The 19,700-nt window shown below is 40.7% G+C and overlaps 2 protein-coding genes and 1 pseudogene across 2 annotated transcripts; 2 read left to right on the top strand and 1 right to left on the bottom strand.

Moving 5' to 3' along the window:
- LOC104747411 lies at positions 7–2,227 on the bottom strand (annotated as a pseudogene).
- Positions 8,351–8,764, top strand: LOC109129303 (RNA-directed DNA polymerase homolog; the record flags this gene model as incomplete). Its single annotated transcript, XM_019237141.1, has 1 exon — positions 8,351–8,764. A coding segment is annotated over one exon (414 nt), but the record flags the coding sequence as incomplete, so codon positions are not given.
- Positions 15,330–19,684, top strand: LOC104748735 (beta-glucosidase 42-like). The gene is made up of 13 exons (XM_019236808.1): positions 15,330–15,440; positions 15,728–15,783; positions 16,558–16,755; positions 17,071–17,137; positions 17,225–17,283; positions 17,380–17,455; positions 17,665–17,739; positions 17,817–17,904; positions 18,125–18,350; positions 18,469–18,584; positions 19,085–19,302; positions 19,393–19,427; positions 19,547–19,684. Exons 3-13 carry the CDS (start codon positions 16,651–16,653, stop codon positions 19,682–19,684), a joined length of 1,203 nt encoding a protein of 400 aa, XP_019092353.1. The 5' UTR covers positions 15,330–15,440; positions 15,728–15,783; positions 16,558–16,650.

The following is a 19,700-nucleotide window of genomic DNA, read 5'->3' as shown; positions in this document are numbered from 1 at the left end:
CCAGTGCATGCAATCAATACTTCCAATCATCCCCGGAAACCCCCGCATCTCGCTGACATGCAAAATTCTTTGGAGGTCATCTTGAGTTGGAGCTCTGAGATACACTTGCTCATACAAATGTATGATTCCTTTACAAAATCTACGCAAGCACTCCAATGCTGTAGTACCTCCGATTTTAATGTACTCATCGACCGCGTCTGCCGCCATACCATATGCTAACATTCGCATAGCTGTGGTACATTTCGCTAGTGGGGATATACCTTCTTTATTGGCTGCGTCAACTCGTTGGGTGAAGTAGTTGTCACTGCTTGACAGGTCACCAACGATTCGGAGGAAAACTTGTTTTCGCATCCGGAATCGACGACAAAACATTGCATCATCATATGTAGGTCGATCGGCAAAGTAGTCGTCAATCAATCTTTGGTTCGCGGCTACATGATCTCTCTTGAAGTATTTTCTCGTGCTACGACGTGGATAATCTTCTTCTATTTTGTTTCGATGCTCTCTAAACCGGTTCACGATGTATCTTTCTTCAATTTCTGACTGTCGTTTGTAAGCTTCAACATCAAAAGGAAAATCAGATGGATTCATTGAGGATTGTGTTATTGATATTTTTTTAGTAAGATGTGGATTGTGTTATTGGTATACAAAAATGAAAGAATGAGGTTTCATTTATAAGAAATTGAGTGGTTGATATCATCGGATTCCAAACAAACATTACATTTACTTAATTAATAGATATCGATTAGATTTTGTGATAAAGCCAAAAGTCACGGATATCATTGTCGGAGAAAGAGCCAAATATACATTATTAAAGAAGAAGAAAACAAATTGGATTAGATTCTCTGATAAAAGTCGAAAGTAATGGGTTACATTGTCGGAGAAAGAGCCAAACACGCATTATTAAAGAAGAAGAAATCAAACCCACATTATTAAAGAAGAAGAAAACAAGCACACATTATTAAAGAAGAAGAAAACAAGCACACATTATTAAAACACAAAGAGACATCACACATTATTAAAGCAGATCGAAACAAGCACACATTATTAAAATAGAAAATACATAACCAAACCAGACAGTTCAGAATAGTTAATTTCCAAATAGTTCGTGACTCAACTTCTCCAACAACTCTTTACTTTGGTCATCAAGATGCTCTTTTTCACTTAGCTTTAAATACATCTTCATCTTCTTTAATTGGTTTGCCTCCTCTTGCCTCGTGGATATTTTGTCCAATCGTTCCAACTCTAGCATCTTGAATTGTTTGAATTCATTCCACTCTTCGTTGACTACTTCCAAAGTTGCGCCCTTACCTTTCTTTTTCCCTTTTTTTTCTTAGCTGCATCTCTCCCCATTGGACGAGCAACAGATCCTACAGAACTGGAATCACTTGCATCACTCTCACGGGATCTCTTCGATCCACTGCTCCCATATCCAGTGTTCCCTCCTACTTGACTACCATAACGTGGTTGATCACGAACAGCTTGCCATTCTGACCTTAAATTGAATTGGCCTTTTGTAGAACTTGAATATAATTCATGTGCTTTTGCCAGTACATCATTCTCCGACGAGCCGCTTTGTTGTAAACGCTTGGCGTTATCATAAGCACCAATCCATTTACCTAGTTTTTGATTCATGTAGTTGTAATGATTTCTGCATAAGCTCCGTCGCGAGGAGGATGAAATGAGCAATGCTCATTACAGTAGTCAGCAATTTTACCCCAATAAGCTTCACTTTTTTGGTTTTTACCAACAACGCTGTCTGTTCCATATTTAATCCATCCACTCAATAACAACAAATTTTGCTCTGTTGTCCATTTGGGGATTTTCCGGCGAGTTGGAGTTGAATCTTCTGTATTTGGAGTGGCTTCAGCACTGTTCATCCCTCCAAGAGTTACTTGCGTAGAAAATCCAGGAGATTCAATTTCTCGAACATCTTGACCACTTTCATTACCCGTTGGAGTAGAAGAATAAGGAGGTGGTTGAGATGAATATGGCATCATGGATCCATAATATGGATTATAGTTTGGAATAGATGAAGGGATTGGAAAATTTGGTGGAAAGCCATAATTTGGGATATTTTGAGATTGGTTGAAATAAGGATTTGGATAATTGTTGGGATTTGGAAATGGAAAAGGGTAATTACTAGAATTTTGGGTAGGATTGTTGTTAGGATCCATTCCCAAAAAAGAAAAAATTGAAATAAACAAGAGTTTATTAGAGAATAATTTGAAAAAATAGTAGAAATGTTGGTTTTTTTTTGTGTCGGAATAAAATGAACCAAGTCTCTATTTATAGAGTTTTTAAAAATGATAAATTTTGATATAAAATTTATTTTATAAAAAAATTATTTACTATATAATAATTGATTTTGAAATGATAAGATAAGAAAAACATCTCCAAAATCTTACTGTCCAATAAATATACGACACATGTCTCTCTCATATATTTTTTCTTTTTTTTCAAAAAAAAAAAACAAAAACAAAAACAAAAACGAAAATGGAATGTCGGCATATGTTTGTGGGGCCTAAATTTTTTGATTCAACTGGTTGAATGAATTCAACACAAATTAATCCACATCAGTTTTTTCTGTTTTTCAACACCTCCATTGGAGTGATTAAACTGTTGAATATTTTTTTCAACAGCTCCATTGTGGATAGCCTAAACACACAAACATCATTATTTCTGACTCTTTTACCCTTGGCTGGTGGACGAGAATTTTGAGTTGTGGTTGATGGGAGTTTTGGGCATGACTTTAGAGTAGAGAGATTTTTCTTCTAAGCTGAACAGTAATCACGGCGACATCAAACATTTGCAACTGAAAGATTCGTAGTTTGTTTTTTTTTTTTTAGTTTTGGATTTGTGTTGAACAAATACCAAATTCATGACAATCTATATATAATAGTAATCTGAATAAATGTCACCAAAAGTTGTGTCCTTTCAATTGTACCTTTTGGATAATTTTCCAAAAAAATATGTAGAAAATTTAAATTGTGTGTTTACGAAAAGTTGCGATTGTTCATTATAACGGTTTTTTATAAAGTTGCAACTTGCAACTGTTCATTGTAGAATTATGTTTATTCGGTTATTCATATCTTTTGAAATCTATATATATATATATTTGTTTGTTTGAATTGTTTTCATTTTTTATCATGACACAAAATAATATAAAATTTCAATCTTAACGGTTTTTACAGCTTTCTAAATTATTCTCTAGAATTCATTCTTTAAAAAGTAAAGAAATTCCTCTATTTCTTGATTTAACAAAAGATTTTTGGAATGATGAATCTAATTTACAACTTTTAGTTAATTTTAAATATAAAAATTTAATGAAAATAGCTAGAGCTTTTTCTAAGAGGTAGATGGATTATATAGTGAGTTTTTGGATTTGACTTTTTAATATAGTAATAAAGATGTCTTCTATTTAAAAGCGTTTATATGAGTTATAGGTATAATCAAGTGCAGACACAACAATTATGTAACATCCGTACTGAAATCTCGGTTTGGGAGTTGCATCGATCGATGCAGATGGTGCATCGGTCGATGCAGGTTCAAGTTTCTGCGTTTTGACTTAAGTTAAATGCTGCGTTTTGGACAAAGGGAGAATGAAAACCCTTAAGTCGTGTTTTTTTTTGTCTCATTCGACGAATTGAGCCGTTTTTGAGAGAAAACGAAAGAGAGAAGAGGTTTTTGAGTGTTCTTGGTGATTTCTGGAGATTTGAGGCTGTTCCTGTAGAGATTTCTAGCTGGGATCGTTGTAGGAGCTTCCTAGAAGCATTTTCTTCTTGTGTTTAGGTTCAGATTCGTCTTGGCAAAGGTAAGTGCAGGACCATGGCTTATCTAAGCTAGAGAACTCTCTAATTTGCTTGTTGTGTGTTGTTAGACTTGTTAGAATGATAATTGGGACATTGGAAGCTTTCTTGTGGCTTGGAATCGAGTTTTGTGGTTGTAAGAACGAAGATCCAGCGAGAAGCTTCGGGGAAAACACGATGCTCGGCATTGCATCGGTCGATGCATATCTTGCGTCGGTCGATGCAAGTGCGAGGACGGCGTGTAAAACTCTAGGGTTTTCGTGTTATGTCGAGCATGCGTTGGTCGATGCAGATTGGGTGTCGGTCGATGCAAGTGTGATGCAGATTGGGTGATGGTTAGAGATGACTCTATTGCTTGTGTGTATAGCCCAGTAGATGGGAGGATTGCCTTACTGAGTGTTTATAAAATACTCATGCATTGCAATATGTGTTTGTGGTGCAGGTAAAGGCAAAGTGTGATCGTGGAATCAAGGCAATGAAGAGGAGGTTGTTCTAGGGACTCGATTGGATGTTGCCTGGCATTGCTAGGTTGCTAGAGTTGAGTCATTAGAAACATTGCTAGGTTGCTGGTTTCATGTTTTCTGATGATTGGTTATTGGATATGGTTTATGTTATAATATTGGTTATTATTGGATATTTATTGGTATTATCATTCCGCTGTTGGTTGTGATTGTGATTAGGTGGCTAGTGGATATGGGACCACTAGTTATAGTTTATTTATTATATTATACTCCATCTGTTTCATATTAAGTGTCATTTTAGACTGATTATTTTGTTACAAAATAAGTGTCACTTTATATTTCCAAGGTAGATGTTTGGTAAATTTTCCAATTTTATCCCTACTAATTTAATGTATACACCAATAGAAAAAATTGATTAATATATTAATAAGGGGTAAAATAGAAAATTTAATGATTTTCTTAATATGTGTGAGAAACTCTAAAATGACACTTAATATGAAACAGAGGGAGTAATTATTATTATTATTATTGTTTTTTTTTAAAAGGGGTCGGTCCTTTCATTTTGGTATCAGAGCCCTTACGGTTCTAGGTTTGGGTTCACTAGGCTTTGTGTTGTAGATGTTTGGGATTTGCATGCTTTGATTGATTATGTGAGTTAGTCAATTGTGTGTGGTATGGAGTCCTAGAACATCCTCTTCGAGCCTACTGTGTGATTCCACGGTGAGTTTATGTTTCCGTGTTATAATAGAAATTGTTTGCTTAGTCTTCTGTTCATGGTAGTGCAGATGGCTAGAGTTGGTACTATTGCTGGTCGTGGTCGTGGTTGCGGACGTGGTCGTGGACGCGGATGTGGTCATGGTAGGGGCAGAGTTCCAGAGGTTAGTGAGGCCGAGGACCAGAGTGTGACAGTTGAGGGTGTTGGCGAGTCGCAGGGTGTTCCGGGGGATTCAGTGAGTGTGGCCGGAGGGGGCAGTGTTGATGCTCCAATGGCCGGTGATGCTAGGGTACTGGGTGTGGGAGTCCCAGCAGGTGGACTCCATGGTGTTGACTTTGCAACTATGCTAGCACAGGTGTTAGAGCGGTTACCACCAGTGGTACCGGCTCAGGCTCAGGTAGTGCCACCAGTGGTGGCGGAGGAGCGGCAGCCAGTGGCTGCAGATGCAGGAGTTCATAGATGTTATTTGTCTATGCTCAAGGAGATGAGGGGTCTTTTCACTAAGTAGTTTTCGGGTGGTACAGACCCTACTGTTGCGGATGCGTGGAGGACGAGTGTAGAACGTAACTTTCATACTCTGAGATGTCCTGAGGAGTTTTGGGTGGACATAGGGGTCCACCATTTGAGTGGTGATGATGAGTTGTGGTGGAGATCAGTGGCTGCTAGGAGAGTGCAGCGGGAGATGACTTGGGCTGACTTTGTCTTGGAGTTCAACCGCAAGTATTTTCCAAGAGAGGCATTGGACCGGTTGGAGGTGTAGTTCCTTCAGTTATCTCAGGGGACGCGGTCAGTGCGGGAGCTAGACTTGGAGTTCAGTCGACTTCTATGTTATGGGGGTCGGGCTATGGAGTCTGAGGAGGCTCAGATCAGGAGGTTTTTGAGGGCTCTACGTGATGATTTGAGAGTTCACTATAGAGGGCGGAGTTATGCTACGCGTGCAAAGCTGGTTGAGACTGTAGTAGAGATTGAGGAGGATATCCGGGCACAGACAATGGCGGCTAGTCCAGCAGTTCAGCCTAGTAAGGCTCAGCAGCAGGGTGGNAGATGTTATTTGTCTATGCTCAAGGAGATGAGGGGTCTTTTCACTAAGTAGTTTTCGGGTGGTACAGACCCTACTGTTGCGGATGCGTGGAGGACGAGTGTAGAACGTAACTTTCATACTCTGAGATGTCCTGAGGAGTTTTGGGTGGACATAGGGGTCCACCATTTGAGTGGTGATGATGAGTTGTGGTGGAGATCAGTGGCTGCTAGGAGAGTGCAGCGGGAGATGACTTGGGCTGACTTTGTCTTGGAGTTCAACCGCAAGTATTTTCCAAGAGAGGCATTGGACCGGTTGGAGGTGTAGTTCCTTCAGTTATCTCAGGGGACGCGGTCAGTGCGGGAGCTAGACTTGGAGTTCAGTCGACTTCTATGTTATGGGGGTCGGGCTATGGAGTCTGAGGAGGCTCAGATCAGGAGGTTTTTGAGGGCTCTACGTGATGATTTGAGAGTTCACTATAGAGGGCGGAGTTATGCTACGCGTGCAAAGCTGGTTGAGACTGTAGTAGAGATTGAGGAGGATATCCGGGCACAGACAATGGCGGCTAGTCCAGCAGTTCAGCCTAGTAAGGCTCAGCAGCAGGGTGGTTCTAGCAGGGGCAGTAGGCCTGCACAGAGAACCAAGAGGAGGTGGGAGGCTACGCAGAGGCCGAGTGGTGCGAGTTGNAGAACGTAACTTTCATACTCTGAGATGTCCTGAGGAGTTTTGGGTGGACATAGGGGTCCACCATTTGAGTGGTGATGATGAGTTGTGGTGGAGATCAGTGGCTGCTAGGAGAGTGCAGCGGGAGATGACTTGGGCTGACTTTGTCTTGGAGTTCAACCGCAAGTATTTTCCAAGAGAGGCATTGGACCGGTTGGAGGTGTAGTTCCTTCAGTTATCTCAGGGGACGCGGTCAGTGCGGGAGCTAGACTTGGAGTTCAGTCGACTTCTATGTTATGGGGGTCGGGCTATGGAGTCTGAGGAGGCTCAGATCAGGAGGTTTTTGAGGGCTCTACGTGATGATTTGAGAGTTCACTATAGAGGGCGGAGTTATGCTACGCGTGCAAAGCTGGTTGAGACTGTAGTAGAGATTGAGGAGGATATCCGGGCACAGACAATGGCGGCTAGTCCAGCAGTTCAGCCTAGTAAGGCTCAGCAGCAGGGTGGTTCTAGCAGGGGCAGTAGGCCTGCACAGAGAACCAAGAGGAGGTGGGAGGCTACGCAGAGGCCGAGTGGTGCGAGTTGCTTCAGTTGTGGGAGCAAGGATCACAAGGTTGCTAGTTGTCCCAAGAGGAATGCCTCGATGGCAGCGGCTCGTGTATGCTATCATTGGAGGGAGCCAGGGCATATCAGGCCCATGTGTCCCAAGTTGCAGCCGGTAGCAGTGGCAGCGTTGCAGCTGGTGCAGCATGGAGGACAGCAGGTGGCAAGGATTGAGCAGGCGCCTCGGGTTTACACGACAGCAGAGACTGGTGGAACCATTGCCGAGGCGATCACAGGTATAGTTTCTGGTACTTAAGCTTTGTGAATTTTTAGTAGGTTCAGATTTTATGTTTTCCTGTGATAAAGTGTTAGGTTCTCAACACATGAGGTTTGTGTAGAGACCTTGTTGGTGGGCGGGTTTAAGTCCCATGTTATGTTTGATTCTAGAGCTTTTCACAGCTTCATTACTCCGGAGTGTGCAGAGAGCGCGGGGATTAGAGGGGATTCCGGAGAGCGTACATGAGTTATCAGAGTTGCGGGAGGCAAGTTCTTGAGAGTTATTGGACGAGCTAGAGGGGTTGATATTCAGATCGCAGGAGACATGTGGCCAGCGGGTTTGCTTATCAGTCCAGTAGAGTTGTATGATGTTATTCTCGGGATGGATTGGTTGCATCGGCATATGGTGCATCTGGATTGCCATCGGGGTAGAGTGGAGTTTGAGCGTCCAGTAGGGAAGTTGGTTTTCCAGGGTATTAAACCGACTTCAGGGAGTCTCGTGATCTCAACCATTCAGGCTGGGAAGATGATCGAGAAGGGCTGGGAGGCTTATTTGGTTACTATATCTATGCCAGAGTCAGTGGAGAAGTCTACAGTTAGCGGTATTCCGGTAGTGGAGGAGTTTGAGGATGTGTTTCAGTCTTTGCAGGGATTACCACCATCTCGGTCTGATCCTTTTACCATTGAACTGGAACCGGGGACAACACCGTTATCCAAGGCTCCTTACAGAATGGCTCCAGCAGAGATGGCAGAGCTGAAGAAGCAGCTAGAACATTTGTTGAGTAAGGGATTCATCTGTCCTAGTGTATCACCGTGGGGAGCGCCGGTGTTGTTTGTCAAGAAGAAGGATGGGAGTTTCAGGTTGTGCATTGATTATCGGGGTTTAAACCGGGTCACTGTGAAGAACAAGTACCCTCTTCCCAGGATTGATGAGTTGTTGGATCAGTTGAGGGATGCTACTTGGTTCTCTAAGGTGGATCTAGCGTCGGGTTATCATCAGATACCGATAGATGAAGCAGATGTGAGGAAGACTGCTTTCAGGACGAGGTATGGGCATTATGTGTTTGTGGTGATGCCTTTCGGGTTGCCTAACGCGCCAGCAGCATTTATGAGATTGATGAACAGCGTGTTTCAGGAGTTTCTAGACGTGTCTGTCATCATTTTCATCGACGATATCCTGGTTTATTCTAAGAGTCCTGAGGAGCATACAGTTCATTTGAGGGCAGTTTTGGAGAAGCTGCGGGAGCAAAAGTTGTTTGCCAAGTTGAGCAAGTGTAGTTTTGGCAGCGTGAGATGGGTTTTCTGGGTCATATTGTTTCTGTATAGGGGATTTCTGTGGATTCGAAGAAGATTTAGGCTATCAGGGATTGGCCTAGACCGCAGAATGCCACAGAGATTAGGAGTTTCCTTGGGTTGGCAGGTTACTACAAGAGGTTTGTGCAGGGTTTTGCAAGTAGAGCACACCCTATGACTAAGTTGACAGGGAAGGATGTTCCTTTTGTTTGGTCACAAGAGTGAGAGGAGGGCTTTGAAAGCCTTAAGGAGATGTTGACTACTACGCCAGTGTTGGCTTTGCCTAAGCAGGGAGAACCCTATGTGGTTTATACTGATGCATCTAGAGTTGGTTTGGGGTGTGTGTTGATGCAGCATGGGAAGGTGATTGCCTATGCTTCGCGGCAGTTGCGGAAGCATGAGGGCAACTATCCTACTCATGATTTGGAGATGGCTGCTGTAGTTTTTGCTCTGAAGATTTGGAGATCTTATCTTTATGGTGCAAAGGTACAAGTGAATATATACTCAGCCTGAGCTGAATTTGAGACAGAGGCGGTGGATGGAGCTTGTGGCAGATTATGATTTGGAGGTAGCCTATCACCCTGGTAAGGCTAACACAGTTGCAGATGCTCTTAGTCGGAAGAGGGTAGCTTCGGCTCAGGATCAGGAGATGGAGTCTCTGGTAGGAGAGATCAGTGCTTTGAGCTTGTGTGCTGTTTCACAGGAACCGTTGGGTTTGGNGGCAGCGTGAGATGGGTTTTCTGGGTCATATTGTTTCTGTATAGGGGATTTCTGTGGATTCGAAGAAGATTTAGGCTATCAGGGATTGGCCTAGACCGCAGAATGCCACAGAGATTAGGAGTTTCCTTGGGTTGGCAGGTTACTACAAGAGGTTTGTGCAGGGTTTTGCAAGTAGAGCACACCCTATGACTAAGTTGACAGGGAAGGATGTTCCTTTTGTTTGGTCACAAGAGTGAGAGGAGGGCTTTGAAAGCCTTAAGGAGATGTTGACTACTACGCCAGTGTTGGCTTTGCCTAAGCAGGGAGAACCCTATGTGGTTTATACTGATGCATCTAGAGTTGGTTTGGGGTGTGTGTTGATGCAGCATGGGAAGGTGATTGCCTATGCTTCGCGGCAGTTGCGGAAGCATGAGGGCAACTATCCTACTCATGATTTGGAGATGGCTGCTGTAGTTTTTGCTCTGAAGATTTGGAGATCTTATCTTTATGGTGCAAAGGTACAAGTGAATATATACTCAGCCTGAGCTGAATTTGAGACAGAGGCGGTGGATGGAGCTTGTGGCAGATTATGATTTGGAGGTAGCCTATCACCCTGGTAAGGCTAACACAGTTGCAGATGCTCTTAGTCGGAAGAGGGTAGCTTCGGCTCAGGATCAGGAGATGGAGTCTCTGGTAGGAGAGATCAGTGCTTTGAGCTTGTGTGCTGTTTCACAGGAACCGTTGGGTTTGGAAGCAGTAGATAGAGCAGATCTTCTGAGTAGGGTGCGGTTGGCTCAGGAGAAGGATTTGGGGCTGGTGAATGCCTCAAAGGATGTTGATTCAGAGTATGAGGTCTCAGATAATGAGACTATCTTGGTGCACGGTCGGGTTTGTGTGCCTAAGGATGAAGAGTTATGACAGGAGATCCTGAGAGAGACTCATGCGAGCAGGTTTTCTATTCATCCAGGAGCGACTAAGATGTACCGGGATCTCAAGAGGTACTATCACTGGGACGGATGAAGAAGGATGTAGCTAGTTGGGTCTCGAGGTGCGATGTGTGTCAGCTAGTGAAGGCTGAGCATCAGGTTCCTGGCGGTTTACTGAAGAGTCTACCCATTCTTGAGTGGAAGTGGGATATGATCACTATGGATTTTGTGGTAGGTTTGCCAGTGTCACGGACCTATGATGCTATTTGGGTCATTGTGGGCTGGTTGACTAAGTCAGCACATTTTTTGGCCATTAAGAAGACTGATGGAGCAGCGGTCTTGGCTAAGAAGTATGTGAGAGAGATAGTTAGATTGCATGGGATGCCAGCGAGCATTGTGTCTTACAGGGATTCTAAGTTCACTTCGGTGTTCTGGAAGGCATTTCAGGCAGAGATGGGCACTAAGGTGCATATGAGTACAGCTTATCATCCCCAGACAGATGGACAGTCTGAGAGGACGATCCAGATGCTGGAGGATTTGCTGAGGATGTGTGTGTTGGATTGGGGTGGCCATTGGGCAGATCACCTGAACCTGGTAGAGTTTGCTTACAACAACAGTTATCAGGCGAGTATTAAGATGGCTCCTTATGAGGCTTTGTATGGGAGACCATGTCGTACACCGTTATACTGGACTCAGGTGGGGTAGAGGAGCATGTTTGGTGCTAGTTTTGTTCAGGAGACCTCAGAGAAGATTCAAGTTCTCAAGCTGAACATGAAGGAGGCTCAAGATAGGCAGAGGAGTTATGCTGATAGGAGGAGGAGAGATCTTGAGTTTCAGGTAGGAGACAGAGTGTATCTCAAGATGGCTATGTTACAGGGTCCGAACAGGTCATTGTCAGAGACTAAGTTGAGTCCGAGGTACATGGGTCCGTTCAGGGTGATTGAGCGGGTGGGACCGGTAGCATATAGGCTGTAGTTGGCTGAGGTTATGCGTGCGTTCCACATTTCGATGTTGCGGAAGTGTCTCTATGAGGGAGAGCAGGTGTTGGCTAAGATTCCTGAGGATCTTCAGCCTAACATGACATTGGAGGCGAGANAATATATACTCAGCCTGAGCTGAATTTGAGACAGAGGCGGTGGATGGAGCTTGTGGCAGATTATGATTTGGANAGACTGTGATGGTGTTGAGGAGCAGACTTGGGAGCCTATGGCGAAGATGAAGGCAAGGTTTAAGAAGTGGTATGAGAAGTAAGCCGCGACTTGAACTTGTCTAGCTTGGTCCCATCTGTAATCCGTGGCTGGAGTGGGAATGGAGTATTCCAGCCCATCTCTCTTGTTTACTCGGTCGCTTGGGGTGGTTGGTTGTACGACTCAGTAACAAGATGAGGTGGTGCTCGGGGTACAAAGTTTCCGTGAGGCGAGGTTTTTGGAGGAAAGTTCCTGAAATAGAGGTTTCCAAAAGTGGAAAGTTTCCAAAAATGGAAAGTGCTAAATATGGAAAGTTTTACGGGAGTTAGAATTTGTCCATTTTAGCGGAGAAGAGCCTTGGAGGGGCTTGTGTATCCTTATCGGCGAACTTTCGAGTCAGTGTGCCCGTGAGTGGCGGTCTTTTTAGACATTGTGTGGCCTTTGTGGCGGGCTGTTTAGCTGTGTGTGGCCTTTGTGGCGGGCTTTTTAACCATTGTGTGGCCTTTTTGGCTGGCTATTTAGCCAATTGTGTGGCCTTTGTGGCGGGCTATTTAGCCAGAGTGCCTGTTTTGGCGGTCCTTCGGGGTAGATGGTCTTTGTGACGGTCCTTCGGGACGAGTGGCCTTGGTGGCGGTCCTGTTTAGGACATTTGTTTGGCCTTGGTGGCGGTCCTGTTTAGGACATTTGTTTGGCCTTGGTGGCGGTCTTGTTTAGGACATTTGTTTGGCCTTTGTGGCGGCCTTTGTGGCATGTATATGATCCTTGTGTGGTCATGAGGTATTCCAGTGAGGGGATATGTGGTTGGTAGAACATTGAGATGTTTTACGCAAGCCACGGGAAGGAAATCTGGATAGGGATAAGACTCAGACATGTTCAGAATTTTTTGCTCGCGGCTCTTGGAGGATTTAGGTTCTTCTAGTACTGCCATATTCAAAGACTTTGTGGCTTGGGAGTATGGTTGGTATATCGACTTCGGATGACGATTCGGGGACGTGCTGTAGGGTGGCAACCCGAGAGACGAGTTTGAATTTTTCCTTATATATATTTCGGCATGCGGGCTTAGGCCCGATGAGGAGCCAATATTATGGCATGAAGACTAAGGTCTGATGAGGAGCCAATAAAAACTCAAGGTTTAGGCCTATGAGTAAAGGAAAGTCCAAAAGTCGAGAGCAAATGACGCCTGGAGCGTGAGTCTATCGCCTAGAGGTGATCTTCTATAAATCGGTCGGAGGAGTGTGGGCCGTGGAGACGGCTGCACGGGAGTCCTTGGCTGATGGTTGTTCGAGATTCGAGGACGAATCTAGATTGGTGGGGGAGAATTGTAACATCCGTGAACCGAATCTCGGTTTGGGAGTTGCATCGGTCGATGCAGGTTCAAGTTTCTGCGATTTGACTTAAGTCAAACACTGCGTTTTGGACAAAGGGAGAAAGAAAACCCTTAAGTCGTGTTTTTTGTCTCATTCGACGGATTGAGCCGTTTTTGAGAGAAAGCGAAAGAGAGTAGAGGTTCTTGAGTGTTCTTGGTGATTTTTGGAGATTTGAGGCTGTTCCTTTAGAGATTTGTAGCTGGGATCGTTGTAGGAGCTTCCTAGAAGTGTTTTCTACTTGTGTTTAGGTTCAGATTCGTCTTGGCAAAGGTAAGTGCAGGACCATGGCTTATCTAAGCTAGAGAACTCTCTAATTTGCTTGTTGTGTGTTGTTAGACTTGTTAGAATGATAATTGGGACGTTAGGAAGCTTTCTTGTGGCTTGGGATCGAGTTTTGTGGTTGGCATTGCATCGGGGAAAACACGATGCTTGGCATTGCATCGGCCGATGCATTTCTTGCGTCGGTCAATGCAAGTGCGAGGACGGCGCGTAAAACTCTAGGGTTTTCGTGTTATGTCGAGCATGCGTCGGTCGATGCAAGTGTAACTTGCATCGGTTGATGCAGCTTCTGTGTCGGTCGATGCATCCCCATGTGGTGTCGGTCGATGCATGTTGGCGTCGGTCGATGCAGAGTCCTGGTTTGTCATTTGTTGTTTGTTGACTGTTGTTTGATGGTTATAGATGACTCTATTGCTTGTGTGTATAGCCCAGTAGATGAGAGAATTGCCTTATTAAGTGTTTATAAAATACTCATGCATTGCAATATGTGTTTGTGGTGCAGGTAAAGGCAATGTGTGATCGTGGTATTAAGGCGATGAAGAGGAGGATCTTCTAGGGACTCGATTGGATGTTGTCTGGCATTGCTAGGTTGCTAGAGTTGAGTCATTAGAAACATTGATAGGTTGTTGGTTTCATGTTTTCTGATGATTGGTTATTGGATATGGTTTATGTTATAATATTGGTTATTATTGGATATTTATTGGTATTGTCATTCCGCTGTTGGGTGTGATTGTGATTATGTGGCTAGTGGGTATGAGACCACTAGTTGTAGTTTACTTATTATATTATAATTATTATTTATTTTTTTTTTTTTAAAAAAGGGGTCGGTCCTTTCAAATTACAATTTTTCGTAGTACCTTTTCGTAAAAATTTTGTTTTCTTTTTTTTTGATTCAAACGGTTGTATATGTTTTTTTTTGTTTTCGTAGAGTTGTGTCTTTTCACTATATTTTATTTATGTTTTTTTCATCACAACTTTTTGTACTAATAGGTGTATCTATTTAAATAGTCATGTTTTTTTAACTCTTTTTATATTTGTCTCTTTATCAGTAACTAACAAGTTTGTTGAAACAAATTTTCCATTTTATGTTGAACCTAAATAATTGAATATTAATATCTAATATTCAACGTTACAGCTCCAGCTTACAGCTTTTCTGTACAGCTTTGGATACGTTACCAATCAGACCCTATAGCAATAGAGAAATTTAATACAACTTAATATATAATTTACAGTTGCGATTTTTCGTAGTATTTTTTTGTAAAAAAGTTTATTTTTATTTGTTATTTTGTAAATTCAAACAGTTGTATATGTTCATTGTAGAGTTATGTCTTTTCACTATATTTTATTCTTTTTTCATCACAAGTTTTAATTATAATAGGTGTGTCTATTTAAATAGTTATGTCTTTTGAACTTTTTATATATTTGTCTCAATAAGTAACAAATCATTGTTCGTTGAAACAAATTTTCTGTTTTATGTTGAATCTAAATAATTTGAATACTAATATCTAATATTTAACGTTATAGCAATATAGGAATTTAATAAAATTTAATATAAAATTTACAATTGCGTCTATTTATTGTAATTTTTGTTAAAAACTATTTTAATATTTAAAATTTAATTTATTTTGTTTTTAAAAGTTGTGTATTTTAATTTTAATTTTTCGTTGATACAATTTCAATCATTATTAAATATATTTTTAATTATTATTATTTAATAGAAGTTATATTTATTCGTTACAACTATTAATTCAATATTTTCATTTATGATCATTTTGTCGTAATGATTTTTTAATTGTACATTTTTACCATAATTCTTCATAAAAAATTTTATATTTATAATAATTTAAATAATATATTTTTGCTAATATTTTTTGTTATAAGTTTTCATTTTAATGGTTGTGTTTTTAGTAACAGTTTATGTTTAATTTTTATATATTCAATTTCTTTTATTACATTCAAATGATTTTATAATGTATAATTTTAAATTTTAATTTTGATTTATTTTTTCTAAAATACTTACCCTTTATCGCGAGGTCTGAATCCTGGTAAATTTTAGTAAAATAAAAAAATTACATCATATGAACTCAAACTATTAATGTAAGGTGAACAATTTATAAAGATGATTCAAAAAGGGAATACTAAACCCTAATAGCTTCTTCTTCCCCGATTCTCACCGTTGTCTCCAGCTCTGGCTCATTGGTTTGGTGAGTTGACTAAGTCTATGATCTCTTTAAATCTCAAGTTTTTTTTTTGTTTTTTTTCTGTAAATTTCTTGTTCCACTCTTCTTATCCGATAACCCAGTAAGTCATTTTTCCCAGTTTATTCAATCTCAAAATCGAAGCTTAGGATCTTTGGAATACGAAAGAAATGATCTTTGGGTTATTGTGTTTATTGTTTATGCTTTGGGTTACGAAAAGTTTCAGTCTTTTTTTCGATTTTGTTTTGTTGCGGGATCTGATAAAGACTCTTCCTTTTTTTTTTTTGGTTCAGGATCCGAAAATTAGTGGATCATCACTTGGATCTCGAATCCTTCCGTCTACTCAAAGGTGAGTTTTTTTAGTTCTATAGAAATTTAGAAAGTATGGGATAAGGTGTTTGGGAACCCCCCTGATATAGTGATTATAATAATGATATGATGATGATGTTTAATGGTGTTTATATTGATATGATGATGGCCATAAATAGGGATAATGATTCAGGGTTTAGGGGTTTTAAAATCTTTATTGTGTTATGATTGATATTTTGATGAGTTGTTGTGTTATGTCTGATGGTTAGTTATCTGAATAGCTGTCCTTTGAACTGCATTGGCCACCCTATGGAGTATGAACTTTTCATGGTCCTTTGAATGTTGAACATGATTGCTGGTTATTAGAATAACCGGTCTTGGTAAATTGTTCAGAATATTAAAAGCTGGGACTTATTTTTCAGACTTTTCGATTTGGTTGCTTATTTCTTTAACTGTATTCGTTATGAAGCAGCCTTCTTTCGTTAGTGTAAGTTGTATGTGTCTTCCTTTATTAGTGTTTTGTACATTGTTTGAAGTTGGTGTTTTAGTCTAGAGAATTTTCCCCTGTAGGTGAGTATGAATAATACCAACTTTGTTTCTAGATTTGTTAGAGCAAGACCCGGAAGTGTTTCTTTTATGTCTGACTTCTTACAGATTTTGGATCTTACTGATTTGGATCATTTTTGGTTTATCATTTGGTTGTTTTGCTGGCTGGCTAACAAGGATATTTTTGGTTCAGTTAATAATAACATAGGTCAAGACATTTGTCATTGTGGTTTCAGTTTTCTAAGTTATTATTGTGTGTGTATACTAGATCATCCCCATCGGACAATCTTCTCCTCCGTAGGACAATGTCGGGTGAGTAACGCGGACACACACACACACTTGTTGTTTTCAATCGATAAAAATGGCGCAGAAGCTTAACTTGACTCATCTCCCCGTCCCTCCGGTCACTCACCGCTCTAGTTTCCCCTCCACCTTCACCTTCGGTGTTGCCACTTCCGCTTACCAGGTCTCTCTCTTTCTCTCCCTTTCACTCTCCAAGATCTGGAGTCTTATCTTCTTCTTTCTAGTTTCTGCTTCGTCTTCTACTCTTCTGGTGTACCAATTCCTTGATTCACTTTGCTCTTCTGGAAAATGTTGATTCCGGAATTGAAGTACGAAACCGATTTTAGAAGATTAGATGTCTTTGTTTTGAATGTGGTTTGAACTTTGTGGTTACGAATCAGATTTTTGAAGATGCTTCACATAAGCTGTTTTGTACAAGCTACAAATCAAATTAGAATAGCTTTGAATGAGCTAAGCATTATCAATGGTGGTTTTGTAGATTGAAGGAGGCTGGAATGAAGGTAAGAAAGGGCCAAGTATATGGGATAAGTTCACTCATCTCGAAGGTTTGTGGTTTCCTTCTCAGCTTATCTATCCTCATGTCAAATGATGAAAACTAGGTAGATTAACACTGTTTGTTTCCTTTTATTTAGGGAAGATTCTTGATGGAAGTAATGGTGATGTTGCTGTGGATCATTACCATCGATACAAGGTTAAGAAATGTTTAGAGTAAAGTATAGGTATATGGATCTTCCTCTGGTCTGCTGGTTTGCTTATAAGATTGTTTGTTATTCTAATAATTTTGCAGGAAGACATTGAACTTATAGGACAATTAGGATTCAGTGCTTACAGATTTTCCATATCCTGGTCTCGCATTTTCCCTGGTATGTTCAACTCTGATGGTGATTTCTTTATGTTCCCCAATCACAGTGTAGCACATGTTGTAGTTGTTGACAATGTCAAGTACATATTTCTTTGCATGGGGAAGATTATTTTTATCATTCTTGTATATGATCATGAGGGAAATTCTCGTTGTTGGACTTCCTGAATAATCTAAACGTTTGACTGGAGGGCATATTGTCTTCTGTTCTAGATGGCTTGGGAACTGAAGTCAATGAAGAAGGCATTGCTTTCTACAACAATCTTATCAATGGACTTCTTGAAAAGGGTATTTACTCTAAACTGAAATGAGCTTTTTCATCTTCCTGTTAATGATACTCTCATGAGATGATTCTACTGTTGCAGGTATTCAGCCGTTTGTAACTCTATACCATTGGGATCTCCCATCACATCTCCAGGAAGCAATCGGAGGTTGGACAAATAGAAAAATTGTGTAAGCAGTAAACTGTAATGGACTATTTCAATATATGTGTAACATCTTCGAAAGCATAATTACAATTACTTTTAGGAGTATTGTGTATAATCCCTCAGAGGGCTAGTATCTTTCATTCTTTCAGTCTTATTCTATGAAGCCTTCCTCTACAATCTCTAAAATTAGGAATGCAGCACTTTAGAATTTATTGTTTTGACATTAAATTTTTCTTCACGTGCAGCGATTATTTTGGCCTGTATGCAGATGCTTGTTTTGCCAATTTTGGTGATAGAGTGAAGCACTGGATCACATTAAATGAACCTCTTCAGACCTCGGTGAATGGACACTGTATTGGTATATTTGCACCTGGAAGAAATGAGAAGCCCTTGATCGAACCATATTTGGTTTCGCATCATCAGATTTTGGCTCATGCAACTGCTGTTTCCATATATAGAAGCAAGTACAAGGTAGCTTTTTGTTGTAATTAAGTAATTTTGTTTTATTTACGTGAACCATGGTTATGGGAAGATGCATCAAGGGTCGTTATTTATCAGTGTGCTTTTGGGTTTATATATATTAATCTAGGAAAGCCAAGGTGGACAAATCGGTTTGTCAGTTGATTGTGAGTGGGCTGAGCCAAACTCAGAGAAACTGGAAGACAAGGTTGCTGCGGGTAGGCGAATTGACTTTCAACTTGGATGGTAAGTAGGATATGCATTGAATGTTTTCTTAATCGTTAAGATTTGGGATGGAATCGTATTGCTGATGTGTTGAGGCATCTCTACAGCTTAATATGCCCACAGCTGCACCTATAGCTCTGTCAAATTTCGTAGTATATAGATTTCTGTCCTCTAGTTTAGTAGGTTATGATTTATGGGAGTTGCTCCATTGATTTTATATTTCGTAATGGTAGGTAGTAGAGATTATGTAATCCATTTATTCTGCTGTTTCCAAGGGTGCTGTAAAAGTGTAAATTCTTAAATAGTCGTTGAATCTTTTGTGTACAGTTTTCTCTTGGTAATTAGTTGAGAAACCCTGTATGATAGGTCTTTCATATGTTAAGGTTGCATAGATGATGTTTGTGTGTTTGAGAAAAGTGATAATATCAGACCCAAAAATTTGGGATTGCTAACTCTGCGTCAAATTAGTTACACACCAAGTATAAATCATTCCTTAAATAACAAATTAAAATCCTTTGCAGGTTCTTGGATCCTTTGTTTTCTGGAGACTATCCTGCAAGTATGCGCCAGAAACTTGGAGACAGTCTTCCTAGATTTACTCCAGAAGAAAAGGAGTTAATGCGTCAGAACTCATGGGACTTTCTTGGCCTAAACCACTACACCTCGAGGTTGATTTCTCATGTCTCAAACATGGAAGCTGAAAGTGACTTTTACAACGCACAAGAAATGGAGAGGGCTGGTAACAAAGACAAACACCGAAATTACTTTTACTACTAGCATCTTCTTAATTACTTCTTAATAATCATTCTCTCTTCTTTTCTGTGCGCAGTTGAATGGGAAAATGGAGAGCCAATAGGTGAAAGGGTAAGCACTCTTGTTATAGTCTCCGCTAAATCTAATGACTCTATTAACTCTTACGCACATGTAATAAAGACAGGTATGCATGAGCTAGTAATCAACTTAACACTGTGTTCCAATTACAGGCTGCTTCCGATTGGCTTTATGTTGTGCCTTGGGGAATCCGAAAGACTTTGAATTACATCAGCCAAAAATACAACCAACCTCCAATATATATTACTGAGAATGGTATCCTATCTTTATATTTCTGTTGTTCAGTTTAATATGGTACAGTGCATA

The sequence above is a fragment of the Camelina sativa genome, chromosome 15 (genome assembly GCF_000633955.1).
Source record: "Camelina sativa cultivar DH55 chromosome 15, Cs, whole genome shotgun sequence".
Taxonomy (NCBI): domain Eukaryota; kingdom Viridiplantae; phylum Streptophyta; class Magnoliopsida; order Brassicales; family Brassicaceae; genus Camelina; species Camelina sativa.
This window is presented reverse-complemented; position numbering and strand designations above follow the sequence as displayed.